The sequence below is a fragment of the Nicotiana tomentosiformis genome, chromosome 2 (assembly GCF_000390325.3).
Source record: "Nicotiana tomentosiformis chromosome 2, ASM39032v3, whole genome shotgun sequence".
NCBI lineage: Eukaryota > Viridiplantae > Streptophyta > Magnoliopsida > Solanales > Solanaceae > Nicotiana > Nicotiana tomentosiformis.
The window spans coordinates 143,066,263-143,086,040 of NC_090813.1; the positions used below are offsets into that span (position 1 = coordinate 143,066,263).

Genomic DNA, 19,778 nt, shown 5'->3' on the forward strand with positions numbered 1-19,778 from the left:
GTACATGAGGTCGGTTGTACTCATACTACACTTTTCACTTCTTATGCAGATTTTGGAGTCGGTCCTAGCGGATGTCAGTTGATTGCTCAGATTGATTGCTTGACGGAGACTTGAGGTACAGCTACACGGCGTCCGCAACCCTGAAGTCCCCTTTCATATCACTCTAGTTGTTTACCGTATTTCAGATAGTTATGCTTTCATTCAGACTTTTATTTGTAGTACTCTAGTCGCTCGTGTAATTGTGACATCAGTTCTGGGATTATATCTAGATATTGATGTCATTATGATTTTCTCGCTCTATTTTAATTTATTCAGTTTCTTGGTTATTATTTAATTTGAATTGTTAAAAGTGACAACAACAAAAAATACTATTTGTAAAGTTGACTTGACTAGTAAATAAAATGTTAGGCGGCGTAAGTGGAAATTTCGGGTCATGACAATTTGTGATAGGTCACTTGTTTGTTTCTGCAATCCGCTATAGTATTTGTGTATTGATGCTGATATTACCTGCATCTTGCCCGTCACTTTATAGTCTTTTAGGTATTTATATATTCATCAAAGGAAACTTCTTAAACAATGGTCTTTTTCAATATTTGAAAATTATATGTAAAATGTTTGTTAATGATTGAAAGTTGAAACAACTTCATATGAGTCATGACCGACCATCTGTCCTTTTTCACCAGAAATCAAACTTATTTTGACCACAAAAAAAGAAAAAGGAAAGAAGAAGCCGTGCACAGATGTTTTAGCTCAATAAAGTATCATTGTCACTTTCGAAGCTTGCCTTCTTTAAATGGTCTCTTGATTTTTCTCTCGCTTGACGAAAAAGTGTGCATCTGTGCAGCTTCCACCGCCATTTTCTCCTCCTCAAAACTCCCTCTGAATCCCATAACTTGGCACTTTGAAACCTTGAAACAAACTTCAATTATCTTTCTTTGATCTGTAATAACTGAAACAAACTTAAAGTTTCTCTCTTTGATCTGTAATAACTACAATTTCCTAGCAGTTTGAGTAATCTAAATCAATAAAGTTTTAACCTTTACTGGTATTTTGGTCACTAATTTGGATTCTTGATTTGAACTGTGAACTATGGGGTTTGAGAAAGACAAGGCAAGTTCATCATCCCATATTCTGCAAATCCCAAGAGAAGATACACCACTTTTAGCAAACACCCAACACCTTTCTTCACCTTCCAAAACTTTTGCTAATGTTTTCATAGCAGTAGTTGGAGCTGGAGTTCTTGGTCTTCCTTACAGTTTCAAGAAAACAGGATGGGTGATGGCTACTCTCGTGCTTTTATCAGTAGCCACTCTTACTTACTATTGTATGATGCTTTTAGTCTACTCAAGGAGAAAGCTAGAATCCCATTTCAAAGTTGCCAAGATTTCATCTTTTGGTGATTTGGGATATGCTGTGTGTGGATCTATAGGTAGATGTACAGTAGATGCTATGATTGTTATGTCTCAAGCTGGTTTTTGTATAAGTTACTTGATTTTCATAGCCAATACATTAGCACACTTATTCAATTATTCCATTGAAAATTCAAACCCTAAAATCTTGGGATTGTCACCTAAAAAGGTGTATATTTGGAGTTGTTTCCCATTTCAGCTGGGGTTGAATTCAATCCCTACACTTACTCACTTAGCCCCTTTGAGTATATTTGCTGATGTTGTTGATTTAGGTGCTATGGGGGTAGTTATGGTTGAGGATGTGTTGATTTTTCTAAAATATAGACCTGTTCTTGAAGCATTTGGTGGGTTCAGTGTTTTCTTTTATGGTCTTGGTGTATCTGTTTATGCTTTTGAAGGTGTTGGGATGGTTTTACCTTTAGAAGCAGAGATGAAAGACAAGGACAAATTTGGGAAAATCTTGGGTTTGTCAATGGCTTTCATTTCTTTGATGTATGGTTCTTTTGGAGTATTGGGGTACTTTGCCTTTGGGGAAGAGACCAAAGATATAATAACTACAAATCTTGGTAGAGGATTGCTTAGCACCTTAGTACAGATTGGACTTTGCATAAACCTTTTCTTTACTTTTCCACTTATGATGAACCCTGTTTATGAAGTCATGGAAAGGAGATTTTGTGAAGGCAGATACTGCTTTTGGCTAAGATGGATTGTGGTTTTGGTAGTCACTTTAGTGGCATTAATGGTGCCAAATTTTGCTGATTTCTTGTCATTAGTTGGGAGCAGTGTGTGCATTATTTTGGGGTTTGTGTTGCCTGCTTTGTTTCACTTAATTGTGTTCAAGAAAGAACTGGGATGGCTTGGTTTGACTTTGGATTCTGCACTTGTTTTAATGGGTGCAGTTTTGGCAGTCTATGGAACTTATTCTTCCATGCTGCAGATCTTTGGAGTCAAAGCTTGAAATTGGTCTACTTACTTCCTATTACAATTTAATTGTATCATGATATATATATATATATATATATATATATACACACACACTCTCTGGTTTAGGTTTAGTTCAAATTAGTCCCAACGATATTGTATTTTATCTTGTTGATGTGTACATAGGAATAAGATTAGACCTATTGAATCTAGATTATGGATTCTCCTATCATGATAAGTTTTCCTTTTAGTTCCTATCTATTTGTACTACATACAATTTCTTCCACCAATGGTCATTGATAAGTGTCTTACTCTCATGCGATGGAGTAAGTCCGAGTAATGTGCATCTTTTTATTCTTCTTATTGCTAGGCCAAGTTGGTTCTTTTCTGAATTAATAGAGGAACTTGATATAATGTGATTCACTTTGGTTTTATATTATGGCTATCGTAATGATCGGCACTATAGGCAGAAGTAAATTTCAAAGCCTACAAAATTGTTTTATTTTCCCTGTACACATTCATGAAAAATGATACTGTCTGATTACCAGTCATTTGTTTTCATTCCAGTCTCCGGTTTTACCTGCTCCAACCAAATTTGACTAATTATTCAGGGATTCTACTAGTTGTAAAAGCAAAATTTAGAGACTATAAGAGGGTTGCAGTTTCCTGCTTTAGTTTAATTAAGTGTAGCCAGTTCCAAGCTTGAATTAAAGAGAAAAGTGGTGATAGATCATCACCACATGATGAATGTGTTGAATACAAAATTAGAGCGAAATTGATGCATATGATTTATTTGATCCTACCACAAATCCTCAATCAACTTAATCATAATAACTGACAGTCAAGTGGATATAAATCACTCTCGAACCTAAATAACTCTAAACTAGGAGCTGACTGAAAAGAACAGAGAACATTATTACATGTTCTATACATTGAATATGGGGTGAACGCAACAAAAGCTCAGCTCACCTTTAAACAACAATAGGAGAGAAGGAAAGGGTCAAAATACACACCCCCTCCCCCACCCCAAAGAAAAATGAAAGAAAAAACCAGCTAATGAAAAAAATATTAGAGAATACAGTTCGTAACACTCTCATGCCACAACGAAAGACTATCTAATCACAACCAATTCACTATTCCTACAACCAAAAGAACAGGCCAAAGACAGTTTTAAATAGAAAGGGGGGGGGGGGGGGGGGGAAGAGACCATATGCGAGCAAGGAAATCCATTACCACATTAAAATGCTTTCCAACTATCAGAATCTCTCTTTGGTGTCTGACTCCCCACTGATGTCTTAAATGGTTCATGATGGGACCCAAATGGATCTGCATCATCAAAGGATGAGAAACCATGACCATAATCTGTGTCACGGGTGCTGCCGATAGAATCAAACCTTGATAGTGACTTTTGAGGGGGAAAGAGCCCAAAATTATAATCAGAGTCTGCCGTGCTGCGAAATGAATCAAACCTAGCGAAGGAGTCACGCTGCTGGGACAAACCATTATCATACTCAGAGTCTGTAGTGCTGCGCATCGAATCAAATCTTGAAAACTCACGACTAGCAAAGGGGCCACCATCGTGCGTGTTGAAGGAATCGTATCTGGAAAAGCTGCTCAAGGGCTCCTCAGACATATCACTAGATCTTCGAGGCGTAGAACTAAACATAGGTGTGCTAGGAACCGAGTCAGCGAAGGCAAATGGACTCTTTTGCTGGAACGTGTTATCTGCAAGTGGGGAGCCACCTGCATTATAGGCTGGTGTGCTAGGAACAGAATCAAAGAAAGGACTTTGCCTAGAGAACAAGTTGTCTGCCTGTGGGACTCCGGGGTTGTAACTTGGGGTGCTTGGAACAGAATCAAAGAATAGGCTTTGCTTTGGGAACTGGTTCTCTGAGTAACTAATCCCACTATTGTAACTAGGGGTGCTAGGAACAGAATCGAAAAATGGGGTTTGCTTCGGGAGTGTGATGCTGGAATTTGTGGAGCCCGTTTTTATAGGCTTTAGGCCCCAGTCATCATCATCAAAAAGAGAATCCTGCAATACCGCGGAAAATTAGCAACATAATACGGCCCTTCAAACTAAGCCCATGACAGATGAAATATTTCAAGCACCACAGATAAGCAGAAAATTGTCTAGACCAAAATGCAGTAGACATGCAGTGACAAAACAAAAAGGCATGCAAAGGGAATGCTTAGCCCGAAGAAATGTTGGTGGCCCCGGAAGATGCTTTTCCTATAACCTAGTAATTGAAAAAGCGAAAGAACCAACATCTGACGTATCCATTTACCTTTTTCTTTTCTTTTTTTCTTATAACAAAAATGAAAGAGATGTATCCACTTACCTTAGAAGCAGAATTGAAGTCCCACGCAGCATCTGCATCACGGCCTGTATCAAATGCACCCCAACCAGATTCATCAAAACTTTTGTCCCCAGAGAACACAGACTCAGTTCCCCAGTGTTCACTGCACTAGTAAAGTATACAGAAGTTCAGATTTCTAAGAAAAGTTAACAGTTTAGAGAAGCTGAATCCATCAAAGAATATGATTGAATAATAGAATACGTGTGACATTATTTGGAGAATACAACACCATGAGAGATCAAATCACCAAAAGAGAAGAACAAAAACAACACATTACCTTTGGGCAGCATGGGGTGAACCATCAAAAGTACTGTCCTTCCTATTCAGTGATTCTTCAAATTCTTTTGACGGGCTCTCAACTGCACTACTTCTGGTTGGACTATCAGCTGGACTTCTTGCTGCATGGGCAGTCTCCACATCACTCTCTCTAGCTTTTACTGGGCTTGGTAACTTCTCTGCCTTTGCATCAGTGCCAGCATCGGCAGATGATTTTCCAGTATCATGGTCATTCAAAGAAGATGCTTTCTCCCGAACCAATGGGCATTTTGGTTTAGGAGGGGCAATGACATTTTGTACATCGAGAGTGAGCTCTTTCACAAATGTGAAATCTGAGGACAATTATTCAACAATACAATGGGTGTATCATTTTGGACAACTTGAAAAAATAATAATAATAATAATAATAATAATAATAATAATAATATTGCTACTACTGTGGGATATTGCTACTAATGTGCTATGCCCTCTGTGAAGCTGAGGATGAAACAAGAGAACACTTATTCTTTGTGTAAATATTCCGAAGAAGTATGGAGCAGTCTACGGATATGGCAGGGAATATCTAGCCAGCCGAAGGAATGGTCTATAGAGCAAAGTTGGGCAGAGACATATGCAAGAGGGAAGAATGGGAGTGTCGAAATATACAGAATTGCTCTAGCTGTTGTGCCTGCTATATGACAAGAAAGAAATCTCATAATCTTCCAAGACAAAAGGAGAAATGCCGACGTCCTCATCAGGATGATTGTGCAAGATATACATGCTCGGGGGGTTGCAATGTGAAAGTTGCTGGCACAGCTGAAGACATTGAATTGGTATACTTAGTTGTAATGGTGTTGTCCACTGGTGCTGGTTAGAATTCAGAGAATTAAAAGTTGGAGAAATCTGTCAGATAGAACTTATGTGTGATAATCAAGTTGCCCTTCATATTGCGTCAAATTCAGTGTTCCATGAGAGGACCAAACACATTGAGATTGACTATCACTTCATCAGAGAGAAGATACTCTCAGGAGTTATTGTTACAAAGTTTGTGAAGTCTAATGATCAGTTTACAAATATTTTCACCAAGTCCCTCACTAGTCCTCATATTAATTATATAGCTCGGTACATATGATTTATATGCACCGGCTTGAGGGGGAGTGTTAGAAAGCTAGTATATATAGTAGTATGTATAATGTCCCACATTGGTAGAGAAGGGTTTAGTACTGTGTAAACACCCTATGTAAATAGGGCTAATGTAAGACACAAATGTATACAAGAAATTCTTTCTTCTCATGTCTTGAACTCTCACACAAGCTTTAGAGGTTTTTGCTTTGTATGTAAATATTTTCTCCCTGGTAATGAAATCTTACTTACCCACAGAAAGAATTAATAATAATATAAAAAAAAGCACAAAGCAAAGGGAGGAAAAGAAGATGATCCAGTGGTCTCTATAGGCACTATGAAAGTCAGTCTTTTAATCTAAAAATGATAAGCTGATAAGATGGTCTCTGGACCACTTTGGAGGCACTTTGAATGTTTGATTTTAAAATGACTGTAAAACAGCGTACCTTCATCATCAAATTTATCCCACTCTCCATCCCAGTCAGCTGCCCCCTCTTGGATGCCCGGTTGCCAACCTTTACAATTATTACTAATATATCAGAAAGTATTAAAAAATTAAAGCAATGAAAATCAGAGCAGCTTAGGCAAAAAAATACAAGAATCATCAAAATGGCATGTTATCCCATTTTCCAACCAAGGTACAGACCGTTAGATGAACACACACAGCTCTTCGACATCAGAATTAGTCCCAACTCATGATCTAGATGCACATGATTTAAATATAAAGGTATAGGTCTCTTTAGAGAAATTGAAATATATACTCCTTTTAACTTGTATACATGCCACATATTACATTCTCATACTATCAACAGGTGCTTTTTTATTTTATAATCAACAGGCTAGAAAACTATAAAACTGGAAGAAATCCTAATGCAGCCAGCAAGAAATTAATAATGATATCCCCAATAAAGTACTACACTGAACTTGGGTGCCAAAAGGAAGGCTTCGGCTTGAGGCTGAAGCCAACAAAAGTAAAACATAAATGGCACTTTAAAGAACAACTAAACAGCCGGGTAGAACCCAAAGCAAGAGTGAAACTACGAGCTAAAAGCAGGCGTGCCTCTCTTATAAGAGAATATGATACCATCCCCCACTTTTGGCGTACTTGTTTAATGAGCTAAGCCATTTCTCGAGAATACCAATAACTCATATGGGATCAATTCAGAACCAAAAATAACAGGGAATGCAGGAAATAAATTTTCGACAATGTTTTTAATCTGGATTTTATGGTATCAAGAATAAGAACATATAAAATAGCTCAATGAAAGCACATATAATTGCAAGAACTACAAAAAAAATACTAGCGCAAGTACCAAATGGAAGCTCAAGCAGAGTAGTTGGTTTGGCCCGTAGCCCATAAGTTTTGCAGCGTTCGTTCAATGCTTTTACTAGCCCCTCGAGGTCTGCCTGAATCTGATTAGCACGGTCCTACAAAAGCCAGAGTTTAAATCTGAAATGTTCTAGCTATCTCCAGCAAATCTATTAGTGGTAAAATATAGCTACCTGGATACCATCAGTTTTGCCATCTTGATCCATTTTGACAATCGTTCTATAAAGCTCCATTTTTTTCTCCTACAAAAGGTTCAGCAGAATTATACAATATACACTAGACGCTAGCACATCAGTGAATTGGGTTAGGAAGAGCCACAAAAATACCTGAATATCCCGAAATGTGGCCTCCTCAATTGTCAACTTAGAAGCAACATCTCCAGTCTGCTTGTATTTCTCTTCATATTTTTTAGCCAGTAATTCGACCTGTAAAATGGTCAACTTTTATTAGTTAACAAATCATTGGCCGTGTGCTCAAATTTGTTGTGTTCAAAATAAGCTTTACCTCGTTTTTGTCAGCAGAAGTTCTTTCGGTGATCTCATTTAGTCTATTATCGCATCGGCTTTTGTATAGAATCTGATGTAAAAGGCCAAAGAAAAGCAGACAGTTTTAGTGATGTGCTTTCAACTTCAGCTATCCATTGCTGAACACGGCAGCAAGGAAACCCACCGATCAGTTAATAGAAATTCACGGCTTCAGGAAGAACAGCACAAAACCAAGGCTATAAATAAATGTATGACATGATACCCTAGAGCATATAAAGATATAATCACTAATTATTCAGAACTTGGTACGCCATAGCCATAAGACAAAAACTGGTAATTCACGTGGCCTGAATGAAATGGAACACCTTTAAGCTGTTGTATGATATATGAATAATAAAAGACACTAAATAGTAAGTGAATTTCAGGCTCAAAAGTCAAAAGATTAGTTAAGGAGCCAAGTAGAAATAGTGGAACTGTGACCTGCACTCTTAATCTCAGCTGAATCTTATCATCCAAGATCCCGCTGCATTTTATGGTTATGGGTCATAATTCTATATTCGGCCAGATCTAGACACCCATAACTACTTAGTATGTGAAGGTTCCTGCTGTTAGCATGGTGTACCAAAATAGTGCAGCAGTGAAAAACTCAGGAAAAAAAATAGCTAGTCAAGGTGTGCGCAAGCATTAACCTCTTGTTTGTGCTAATCTTAGTGCAAACTTTACCAAGAATCCAAGCGGCCATGCAAAGTCATCAAAAAGATTGAAACTGACTTATTACTAGGATGGACGAAATCGGTTGCATGTAGCTGCTTGTCTGGCACTATTTGGTCACTAATGAGATAACAAGTCAAACAAACTAAACACAATCAGTAGTACACATAAGAAGGAAATTCTACCCTGGGAATAACACCTAATATGTCCCCCAAGGGCGTGGCGGGACCAATTTCAGGATTTATGTCCCAGCTTAGAAACATTGAGAGATCTATTTTTTTTTTTTTTTTAAATAAATTAAACATTGAGAGATATCTGAATAAAACCGAGAAAACCTTAGATACATAATGATCAAGATACTCACTAATTCTTGCATCTTTGCATGGTAGAACTGAATTTTTTCTTTGGCATCTAAAATTTCCTTCTCCAGGTCCATGACCTGTGATTGGCATTATGGCATAAGAGATAAAGGAATAACCGTCAATTACTATTGGTTATTAGGAGTAATCATCAATAAATCAAGCTTTAACTGACAAAAGAACTTAGGCATCAAGTTAGATCAACATCTTTTAAATCAAATACGAAGATTCAGCATTGTTCGTTAACAGCACCAACTTTAACTGGTAAAAAACGAAATTTTATTACCAATGGCTTCAAAGCAGCATTTGCAATTCCACAAAGTCCAGATATTATGAGCATGTGAGAAATATCCAAAAATTTACTGCTTATGCAATTATGAAGGACCAGACACCATGTCAGTAGCATATATTTTTCACAATCTGAAGCAAACATAATGCTTTGCCCGCAAGGTCACAGCATTGTTTCTATTCTTCAGTTCCTAAACAGAATTACGCTTGCCTTTCCATACATCAGATACAAAATAAAGTAAATACAACAAATGCCGTAACAAAACACGGAAGAGACCAGACAGTCTCTTGGAAGATTTACCCTGTGGTATATTACACACTTCAACAAGTAAACATTAGATATGATATTTGACAAAATGACCACCACTCTAGTACCTAGTGAAAAAGATCCATCCCAAATACCAGTGTTTCTCTCACTGGTTGTTCATAATTCAGGAAGCAATTATAGAAAAGAAAAGAAAAAAAAAAACAGAAAGGGGGATTTGAGCCAAGTGAAGGAGACTGGAAAAAACATTTGAAAGAACATTTATAGTCGACCTTCTTCTCTGCATCAGTTGCTTCCTGGAACTTCGAGTTCAATGAATCCTGTTCCTCTGTGCTAAGTTGGTCAACCAGATGCTTCTCCAATACTGGAACTTTCGGCTTCTGTTTACTAGGCTGCACAGCTTCATCAGGCTGGGGAATGGGAACTGGACGTGGAGGCTTCCCCGGAGCACCAGAAGCCACTTGGTGTGCCCCCCTTGGCCCCTGTGTTTGCTGGAAACCTAGAGAGGAAGAATGACGAGACTAACTGAATAGATGGAATTCACAAGTGAGATACTCGATATAGATACAACAACAACAACAACAACAAAAAACCCAGTGTAATCCACAAGTGGAGTCTGGGGAAGGTAGTGTGTACATAGACCTTACCCCTACCTTGTGAAGGTAAAGAGGCTGTTTTCAATAGACCCTCGCCTCAAATGAAAAAGAAGCCATAGCAATAAGCAGTAACAATAACAAGATACGAAGATACCTGAGCGAAAGAGACAACATGAAGTAATATAAATCTAAGAATCACAAAATACGAAAATATAGGGCAGCCGGAGCGAAATCAGAGAATACAAGAATAATATTAATACTACTAGTATGAAAAAGAAATACATTTGACTCCCTACCCTAACTCTTGACCTCCACACCCTCCTATCAAGAGTCATGTCTTTTTTGCATTTTTTCCTCCACGGGAGTCACTCTCACCTTGTCTCGAATATCTTCATTTCTAACCTTATCTCTCCTGGTATGCCCACACATCCATTTCAACATTCTCATTTCTGCTTCTTTTATTTTCTGGACATGGGATTTCTTGACTGGCCATCACTCAGCTCCATAAAACATAGTCGGTCTAACCACCACTCTGTAGAACTTACCTTTTAAGTCTTGGTGGCACATTCTTATCTTCACAAGAAATACCAAATGCCTTATTGATTGACATACTAGTTATCCCACTCTTGTAATTCCTTTAAATTGTATTATCAATTTTTCACCATATAAATGAGTCCGTGAAAATAGTAACTAAGATTTAGCTTCCTTCTCCAACTCAATAACATAGAAAGTGATCTGAAATTCTTACCCCTCTTATAGAATATCACCGGTTTCTATAAAAAGAAATAATCCATCTACCACATTTATCTACTACATTCTCGTTAAGCATTCATCTACTACATTCTCTTTAAAAAATGTAGAGCATTGCTCTAGTACAAATAAAAAATTTCATTGTTAATTTCTGCTTGATTCTATCCACATGCTACAGTACACTAACAAAAAATACATACATGTGTGCCGATCATGTACTTGAATAAGTGGATATGAACACCAAACACAAGGGAATATAAAATCTTATAATTTTCGCACTGTTCAATGGAAGGTCTTATATTAAAAAATCTAAAATTCTAAACCACAACTATGATATTTTTTATAAGCCTAAACCACACTTAGAGATATTAACCATTATTAGATCAAAGAAGAAAAAGTTTTTTGTCAAACTTCAGAAAAAATATTTAGCAACCCATATGAGTAAGTTGTGCCTTTTAGGATTAATATTTTTAATAAAAAGCAAAAACAAAACGTTGAGTAAATCCAAAGAAATGAAAGCAGAGAACATTGATTTGTCTTGCTTCAACAAACTCTAAGATTATTGAAGCTCTTCCATGCACACCAGCACCCCTTCAAATCCACCTTTCTGTTTTAAACTTCTATCTTTTATCTCAAATATATAACAGGTTCTCAGGTAGACATTTGAAAAGGATCTTAGAAAAATGTTCCATGAATGTATTCACAACAACAAAATAATTATGCCTCATTTAAAACTAGTCAGTTCAGCTCGAATCGCACCTCATTTCAAACTAGTCGGTTCGCCTGGGAATCATCAATATTCATTCCACTCCATTTGGACCCGCTTAATTTCAACAATAATTTGTCTCTAGAGGCAAATATGGTTTCTCTAGAAGTTCTCCATATTTTCTATCTACATACAAAACGTTAAACAAACTAGAGAGACTCTTGGCAATCATCGAACATAAGTGTACTTCTAACATGACTAAATCTTAACCTTAACTAATTGGTTATAATGGTATCGCCTAATATGCCTTTTGTTTTTATTGTGTTTTGCTTTCAATTATGTACGACTGTATTTAGAGATTGAAAGGTCTTTTAAAACAACTTCTCTCAATGTAATTTTGATGAATCTTATCCTTTTTAATACCTTCAGATATCGTAATGCCGCATATGTGGCACCAAAAGAATGGTGTATTTTGGAGGTCTACGTCGATGAGTTGTCAAGCGAACAATGTAGAAAAGCACCAGAGGTCTGCAGAGCTTTAAGCACAAAGTGCAATTAAGGCTTAGGGTTTAGCAAAGAGAGGAACTAATGAGAAAAAAAAACATAAATGTATGGGAAGAGAAACTAATCGCTGGATTTAACATGACTAAACCTTAACCTCAGCTAATTGATACAATGGTATCGCCTATATTTCTTTTGCTTCTATTGTATTTAGTTCTTATTTATGTATTTTAAAAGATTGTAGGTCTTTTAAGACAACTTCTCTCAATGTAATTTTATTCCATCTTATCCCCATTTAACACCTTCAATCATCGTAATGTCACAACCAGAGACTAGCATATTTGGAGTTGTACATAGAATAGCCAAGCAAAGGCATAGAAAAGCCCTAAGGTCTACTGAGCTTTAAGCACAAAAAGCAATCAAAATTCACACCACATGTTTTACTGAAGAAAGGAACTAATGAAGAAAAAAGAAAACCATATATGTAATACAAGAAAAACTAATAATAAATGGGAGAAAAGGATTAGGATAGAACAATTGAAAAACTACAATTAAGAGAAATACATGAAGTAAAACATCACGTCAATCAAGTTCAAGAAACATTTAACATCTTTTATTTAGATGTAAAGATGAAGTTTACAGCGATTAGTTTTCTTATGCTAGATTTATAATTTGTTATTCCTAATTACTAAACAGTTCATTCATAATGTATTGTTAACAATTTATCACTCTACCAACAATATTTATTACTTAGTGTTGGTATCGTAATGCCTTAATACAACGATGCCTGCAATATAGCTCCACCCAAGCAAGGCGAATGTGCAGAACCTGATTAGCTAGCTTCAAAACTTAAATGCGAACCTGATTAGCTAGCTTCAAAACTTAAATGCGCCTTAAGCAAACCTCTAAGAATACTGCTATGTATGACATGGTCATACCATCTCAAGTGACCATATTTCGTTTCATCATCTGAGTGCTACTTGTACTTTATATCAGATGTGCTCATTTCATATATTGTTTAATAATGTGTGACTGCACATATATCTTATTATTCACCTTTTACATTTTGTGAATATGTTGGGCCTTAGATGCCTAATGCTCAACTGGCTGGTCACATAACCATTATTTCTTTGATGAAGTCTGGTCTCATAACCATTATGTTCAACTTATCTTTCACTTTTGTAGGTTTTTCCTATCGCATAACACTCCTCCATTCCAGAAATACTGTTTTTGTTCTTTTTTATTTAAATAGTACATAAATCTACAATCAGAAAAAGGATAACATAGTTTGAATAAAGCCCCAAAGTAAAAATACATTCCGCGTCACTAGGACAACAAACAGAATTAAACCTACGGCAAAAAAAGATGGCAACATCAAAAACCAGTACAATCTGTGAAATATGTTTTACTTCGATCTTGTCTCATCTTTCAGTGCTTCGATCTATTGTATAGAAGATTGGATGTCTTTCATAGAGAATCATACCTTTCTGTATATTATCTACTTTTTGGTATACCTCGCTTTCCCATTATCAATAAAATAAAACTTTTTATATAGTTCATTATTTGTAATGTATTGAATCCGCTTGACCGAAGATACAGAAGCGGAAAGATGGCAAAGCGGGTTCATATATTTCAAGAAGGTCGTGATTTCGAATCCCTGCTGCTATTGTTCTGTGGTTATATGTGATTCGTGCGTGAGTTTTACGTCTTTACTCCATCCGTACTAGTTTTTCCTTCCTTTCTATTTCACTTCTTTTTCTTTCTATTTGACTTTGCAAATGTATGTATTTTACTTGTTTTCTTTATTCTCATCCAATAAGAGTCATTTAAAAGTTCATTTTACGTTTTAAGAAATTAAAACTTCGTGATTTTGCTTCTATTTAATAAATTTGTTAAAATATGCAAGTATAATGTTTTTATATTATTTATACTTTATTGATTCAATATTAATTTAGCTTATGTTCAAATTAAATGTTTTGGATTCCATTGGAATCGTTAGCTTATAAGTTCCTTTTCTTTAATAATTTGTGTTAAAATGTTTATAACTCTTTATATTTGTTGTCTTCTTCTCAGTAAATAACAACTTTGCTATTTATAAACAAGAAATAGATTTTTCTTAGAGTTCAATAAAAAATTTAGAATTATTAAATAAAAATTTTTAAGTTTAAAAGGCAGTTGATATTTTTCAAATTTAAATTTAATTAGATAGATAATTACAACTATTTAATTAAAGTTTTATAGTTTTTGTTAAAACAAATTAAAAAATTCAACGTTATTTAATAACTAGCGAGCGCCAACTCCAAGTTCAAAATGGTTTCACCTTGAGTCCGAGTTATGAATAGGGGAAAAGGAATGCACATACATAAATCACATTTGTCGGGCTCAACGACGTCCATATTTTTATTTATCGTCTTTTCAGATTGAACCCGCTTGTATAAAATTCTGGGTCCACGACTGCTCACAAACCATGTCCAAAACATATATGTGCATAGTGTAAAAAGGGTGAAATATACCTGATGTGTGTCTCCAAGCTGTCACACCATGTGTTCCTGTAGGCTGACCAGAAGCAGGCAATAACGACTCGTCAAAGATAAGATTAGCTGGAAGGACTGAAGGAAGAGGGCGACCTTCCCTGTGCCGCTCCATCAGGTAAAGTGCAATGCAGAATTCCCTCAGAGAAAGCATGCTGTCATTGTCTTGATCCGATAAATCCCACACCTGTTTTAAGACCTCTGATAAACCAAAAGCAAACTGCATTAATGTCCCAAAGGACCAAGTAAACACCAGCTTGGCTTTAAGATAGAGACCAAGATATTCTAAGATAATTGTAGGCAAGATTCTCAAAAGAGTAAGAGATATGCTATCACACTCTAAGTAGGTCGTACAAACAATGTTCCAAAGAGCCAAGTGACCAATAGCTTAGCATTGTGACACAGCAAGTACAATGCCTCAAAGCAATTGTAGCGACAAGTCTCAAAGAAGTGAGAATCATATGCTTTACCACTAATTTGCTGTTCCTTTTTTTAACATGGTATGCTCTACCACTACTGTTTACTAACATTGTAAGTTTCTGTTGCAAAAGCTACTAGCTGTTGAACGGAAACTGTAAAGCTAGGAAACCTAAAGTAAAAGCCCCAAGAATGGAACTTCTTTGTTCAGGGAAGAATGTACTGGTGAATTCCATTTTCTGTCCAGTTTATACTCTATACGACGACTTTCTTATTATCATAAAAATTATATTTCATATTTGTTTTTTTAGGATATTACAAGTAATTATGGTAGTCGCAGTAAGTTTCAGATTATTACTCACTTCAATAGCATACATGGTCCAAATGTGTCTTTAGTAATCAATGGTCTTTATCAAAAAAATTTCTTATGCTCAATGTTGTTATCCTCAAGTCCCACTTTTTCTCGCAATCCATTTGTAGCTTAATCCAAATTCACCCACTTGTAAGGTGCTCAACAGAGTGAATTACACCTTTTAACAAGCAACAATGCAGTGTCCACAGGACCTACTTTATATACAAAGTAAAACAATTATTTTCTTCTATCTCTAGAAATACGATTGGGACTCAAATTAACTCCTTAATCTCCGTGTCCAGCATGTAAAATTAATGGACAGAGTACTGCTATTATGACGTTAAGATTCTTTATGGCAAGGCAACTTCTACCAATAACTAATCTACAGATGACAACTGGCTCAATCCATCAGTGAGGACTTGTCCGATAACAGGACATTTTGGCATAGGTAGAATGTCTTTTTACTAAACTATTTAGACGTAATGGGGAATCTCTATATCCAAATAGTACACAGTGCCATGGCTCTTTCAAAGTGATAGTTCTAATGGCACCGAGTCCATCCTACTAATACTCCGACCAATGATCCAGCAGCAAAAATTTGATTCTGGAAATTAAAATTTCTTCCACAAGACAGTGACTACAACTCTTCCAGTGAGATTCCGGAGATCCAAACTGTTTTTTCTTTTTGGTGACTGAGAAGTCTCTGAGGGCCAATGGCGCACGGTTTGAAACTCGGTGGATAATGGGGCCGTCATTCTATCCTTCTCCACTTAAACACCAGGCTTTTGTCTGCAGCAGGGTTCAAACCTGTGACGTGCGTCTAACCCACACATCACAAGTTGCGCTCTTACCACTATATCAAAGCCCTGTGGGCTTCCGGCAATCCAAAATTTTCCGACAACTTTTCGACAACCATTTCCTTTTCAATGACTCTTTCTATATAAGCAAACTCAAGTTGGTTTCCCTAAGACAAGTAAAGTGAAGTAAATATCAAGAGAAAGGGAAAAACTAACAAGAGAAGTAAACATAAGTCAGAAAAGGATAGAATTGCACCATTTGCTGAAGTTTTGAGCAGTTTGAATCCAATAAACAGTTCAAGAGGTAGCAAACCTAAGCGCTTACTCTTAGTAACAAGAAGGATCGAACAGAAGGACACGGAATCTAAGAGCTAAATCAGAGAGAGCAAATCGCACCTCGAGGCAGCTTCCAACTTAGAAACAGGCTCCGTGCCTCCGTGCCAGTAATTTTTCCATCCCTGTCTGTGTCCACTGCCATAAATACTTTGCTATACTTCTGATAGTCAGACTGCGTGATCCTTGGCCACGGAAGCTGAGACTGGCCTGGAAGAGAATTTCTAGCTGCACTAGGAATTGCAGCAGAACTTTGCACTTGAAACTGTTGGTTCGGTCTCACAATCAAATGAGCTTGCTGGTGCTGGTGAACCGGTTGCTGAGGAAGTGTAGTCTGCGAATCAACTGAGCTAGCCTTTATAGAAGGTTGGGGCCCTGTAGGTGTTGGGACTGTGGCTGATGAAACTGCGGAAGATATAGTTGGTGTGGAGCTTTGCTTGGGTTGAACTGACGCAACTGAAAAAACATCTCCAAAGAGTGAATCCGATGGAAATCCATTTCCTGCCACTGGAACGGCTTTAGGAACTTTGGCATCAAGCAGGTTACCATGCGACAAAGTTGCATCATTTGATTTTGATAGATCTAGTTGCAGTGATGACGTGGTTGCTTGTTGGGTTTGTTGTGCAGAAGGCGTCAATGCAACAAGACCAAATGCATCCTGACTTCTAGAACTGACACTTGTATTTGGGGCTTGGGAACCAGGACCTGCTTGTGAGCCACCATTCCGACCAGCAGGCAAATCAGTGGAACTGGGAGGGCGAGAAGCTACAACAGTACTTCCAACTAGCATTCCTTGACCAGAAATATTTGGTTGAGATTGGAAACCAGGGCTTGGATTCGAGGGCCGAGGAGGCCTCATGTAATGACTTTGCTGAGCTGGTAAGCCTTGTTGACCCCTAATGCCAAAAGTTTGAGATGCTGTTGGAGTAGCACCACTAACTGGAGGAACTTCAGCCCCAACCTTATTAGTTGGTTGGGGAACGGGTACAGCTGCAAGGTTTATTTGGGGGGCAGGAATTTTAGCTGAAGCTGGAGTGAATAGTGCAGCCTTCACTATTTCTGGAGTCAACTCTCGCTTTTGTGCCACTGTGACGAGCTTAAGAGCATTATAAAATTCTTGGCGACCAAGGAACCCAGTACGACTTTGATCAGCATAGGTCCATATCTACATAAAGCAAAAGAAAATGTGAAATTTAGTATTAAAAATAACATTAGTACATCGATAGCTCCAGATATCTAACAAGAGTCAGAGAGACTACACAAACTACTTCTTCCCCAACTTGACTATGTTGAACTTGATACCTAGACCTGACTTCTAGCAAGCAGCATATTAATTGCAGAGCTACTTAATACAACACCAGCTAGAATATCGAGACACGGTTCAACAAACACAGGCTGAACCACAAAGCTATTTGTCACTCTTTTTCCTCTGCTCAAGTTTACTAAAACATATTTTACTAACTAGGTCCTGGGTTCACCAGTAAGTCCTGGGCTGACCACTATTATGTATTATTAGAATTGAAACTGAAGGTTTCAAATTATCAAAACATAGCTATGGTTGTGACAGTTCTTGTAAAAAAAATCATCTCACCACTGGAAGAAACTTTCCAGTATCTATTATCCATTATCATAATTGCTCAAGTTCCTGAAAATTAGTTCGGTATAATAACTGCAAAAACTTACTTTTTGCCAAACAACTGAATAACCATATATTCCATCTCAGCGCACCCCCTTATACCTATCATGCGACAAAATTAGCAGCTAAAATGATCTAAAAAATTATACCTAACGTGCTTCAAACAATAGAGCAAGAAAAAAAAAATTGAAGTACGTAGCAATCACGTGAACTTCATGGCTATGTGAAACAGTTCAAACTTAAGCGCATTGAAACAGGACCAGCTTGCCTAATTATGAAAACTTCGTAGCATAACAAAAAGTATATTAATTCTATTTCTTCTTATTAAACGGCAGGTGGCAAAAAAACAAAATGCAGAAATGAAAAAACCTGAGCGAGGACTGGTTGAGGCAAATTGGAGCCTTTGAAAAAGGCAACAGCCTCAGGGCCACTGATCCGACCATCCTGATCGAAATCAGCTCGCCGAAAATAGGCCTCAAATTGATCCATATTCGGCGCAGCCATTAGTAAATTGATATATTGCTTTTACAAATCCTTCCAACTTATTGCGACACTGAATTAGATCTGCGAGTAAAGCAAGCGTTATCGACTCATTTTATGAATGATATAAAAATTCGAAGGGTTTTAGAAGATCCGACGAGTTCGCCGACGGCGACTTGCCGGTGGAATAGCGGCCGGTGGGGGCGGGGGATAGAGAGGATGATGTGGCAAAGTGAGAAAACACAGTGCATCCACCGTGGTAGCTTTTTTGTCTTTTGATCAAAGCTTTGTTTTCATTTTAATGGATGGTGTTCTTCGTCAATTAAATTATTATGCTGGATTCTATTCATTTTAACCCTTTTTTGCCGTAAATATTGAATTTTCTCAAATTTGAATTGAATGATGTAAATACACTGTGCGAAAACAATAATGCCAATTATTTAAAAGTATATGATTGTTATAAAATAAAGACGGTAAAGTAAATAAATTAAAAATAAGTATAAAGGAAGATTGATATTTTTATTGAATTTGAATTCTCCTCTATTTATAGAAGACTACAAGCTTATGTGTAAGCTGCTACTGTAAACTGCTGTGTAAGCTGCTTGTAAGTTGTTACTGTGTAACGCCCAACTGTTTTGAGCATTTGTACTTCGCTCGGTAGATTACGGGCATGAGTAGCTCCGTATAATGTATTATGACTTATGTGAATCATCGGTTTTGATTTTCAGGTTATTCAGAATCGAATTGGAAGAATGAATTTTATTGTTGAAGCTTTAAAGTGGGAGAGTTGACCAAGTTTGACTTTTTTTGTAAATTTGAACCCGGAACGGAGTTTTGATGGTTCTGATAGGTCCATTGGGTGATTTTGGACTTAGAAGCACGTCCGGATTGCGATTTGGAGGTCCGTAGTGGAATTTGGCTTGAAATGGCGAAAGTTGAATTTTTGGAAAGTTTGACCGGGAGTGGACTTTTTGATATCGGATTCGGATTATGATTCCGGGAATTGGAATAGCTTCGTTATGTCATTTGGAACTTGTGTGCGAAATTTGAGGTCAAACGGACGTGATTTGATAGGTTTCGGCATCGGTTGTGGAAGTTCGAAGTTTTAAAGTTCATGATTTCGAGTTGAGATGTGATCCGTCATTTTGATGTTGTTATGTGTGATTTGAGGTCT

The 19,778-nt window shown here is 37.1% G+C and overlaps 2 protein-coding genes across 2 annotated transcripts; one reads left to right on the plus strand and one right to left on the minus strand.

The window, feature by feature from the left end:
* Nucleotides 1–777: 777 nt before the first annotated feature.
* LOC104097105 (amino acid transporter AVT3C-like) lies at nt 778–2,585 on the plus strand. Its single transcript, XM_009603619.4, has one exon. It carries the CDS (start codon nt 1,090–1,092, stop codon nt 2,365–2,367), a length of 1,278 nt encoding a protein of 425 aa, XP_009601914.1. The 5' UTR covers nt 778–1,089; the 3' UTR covers nt 2,368–2,585.
* Nucleotides 2,586–3,225: 640 nt separating this feature from the next.
* On the minus strand, nt 3,226–18,991 carry LOC104097106 (uncharacterized). The gene is made up of 13 exons (XM_070196203.1): nt 18,494–18,991; nt 16,552–17,653; nt 14,572–14,790; nt 9,778–10,004; nt 8,958–9,032; nt 7,902–7,973; nt 7,724–7,822; nt 7,571–7,639; nt 7,381–7,495; nt 6,514–6,582; nt 4,968–5,298; nt 4,673–4,793; nt 3,226–4,365 (listed from the first exon to the last, which is right to left on the minus strand). The coding sequence occupies exons 1-13, from the start codon at nt 18,626–18,628 to the stop codon at nt 3,568–3,570; spliced, it is 3,432 nt and encodes a 1,143-aa protein (XP_070052304.1). The 5' UTR covers nt 18,629–18,991; the 3' UTR covers nt 3,226–3,567.
* Between the last annotated feature and the right edge of the window lie 787 nt (nt 18,992–19,778).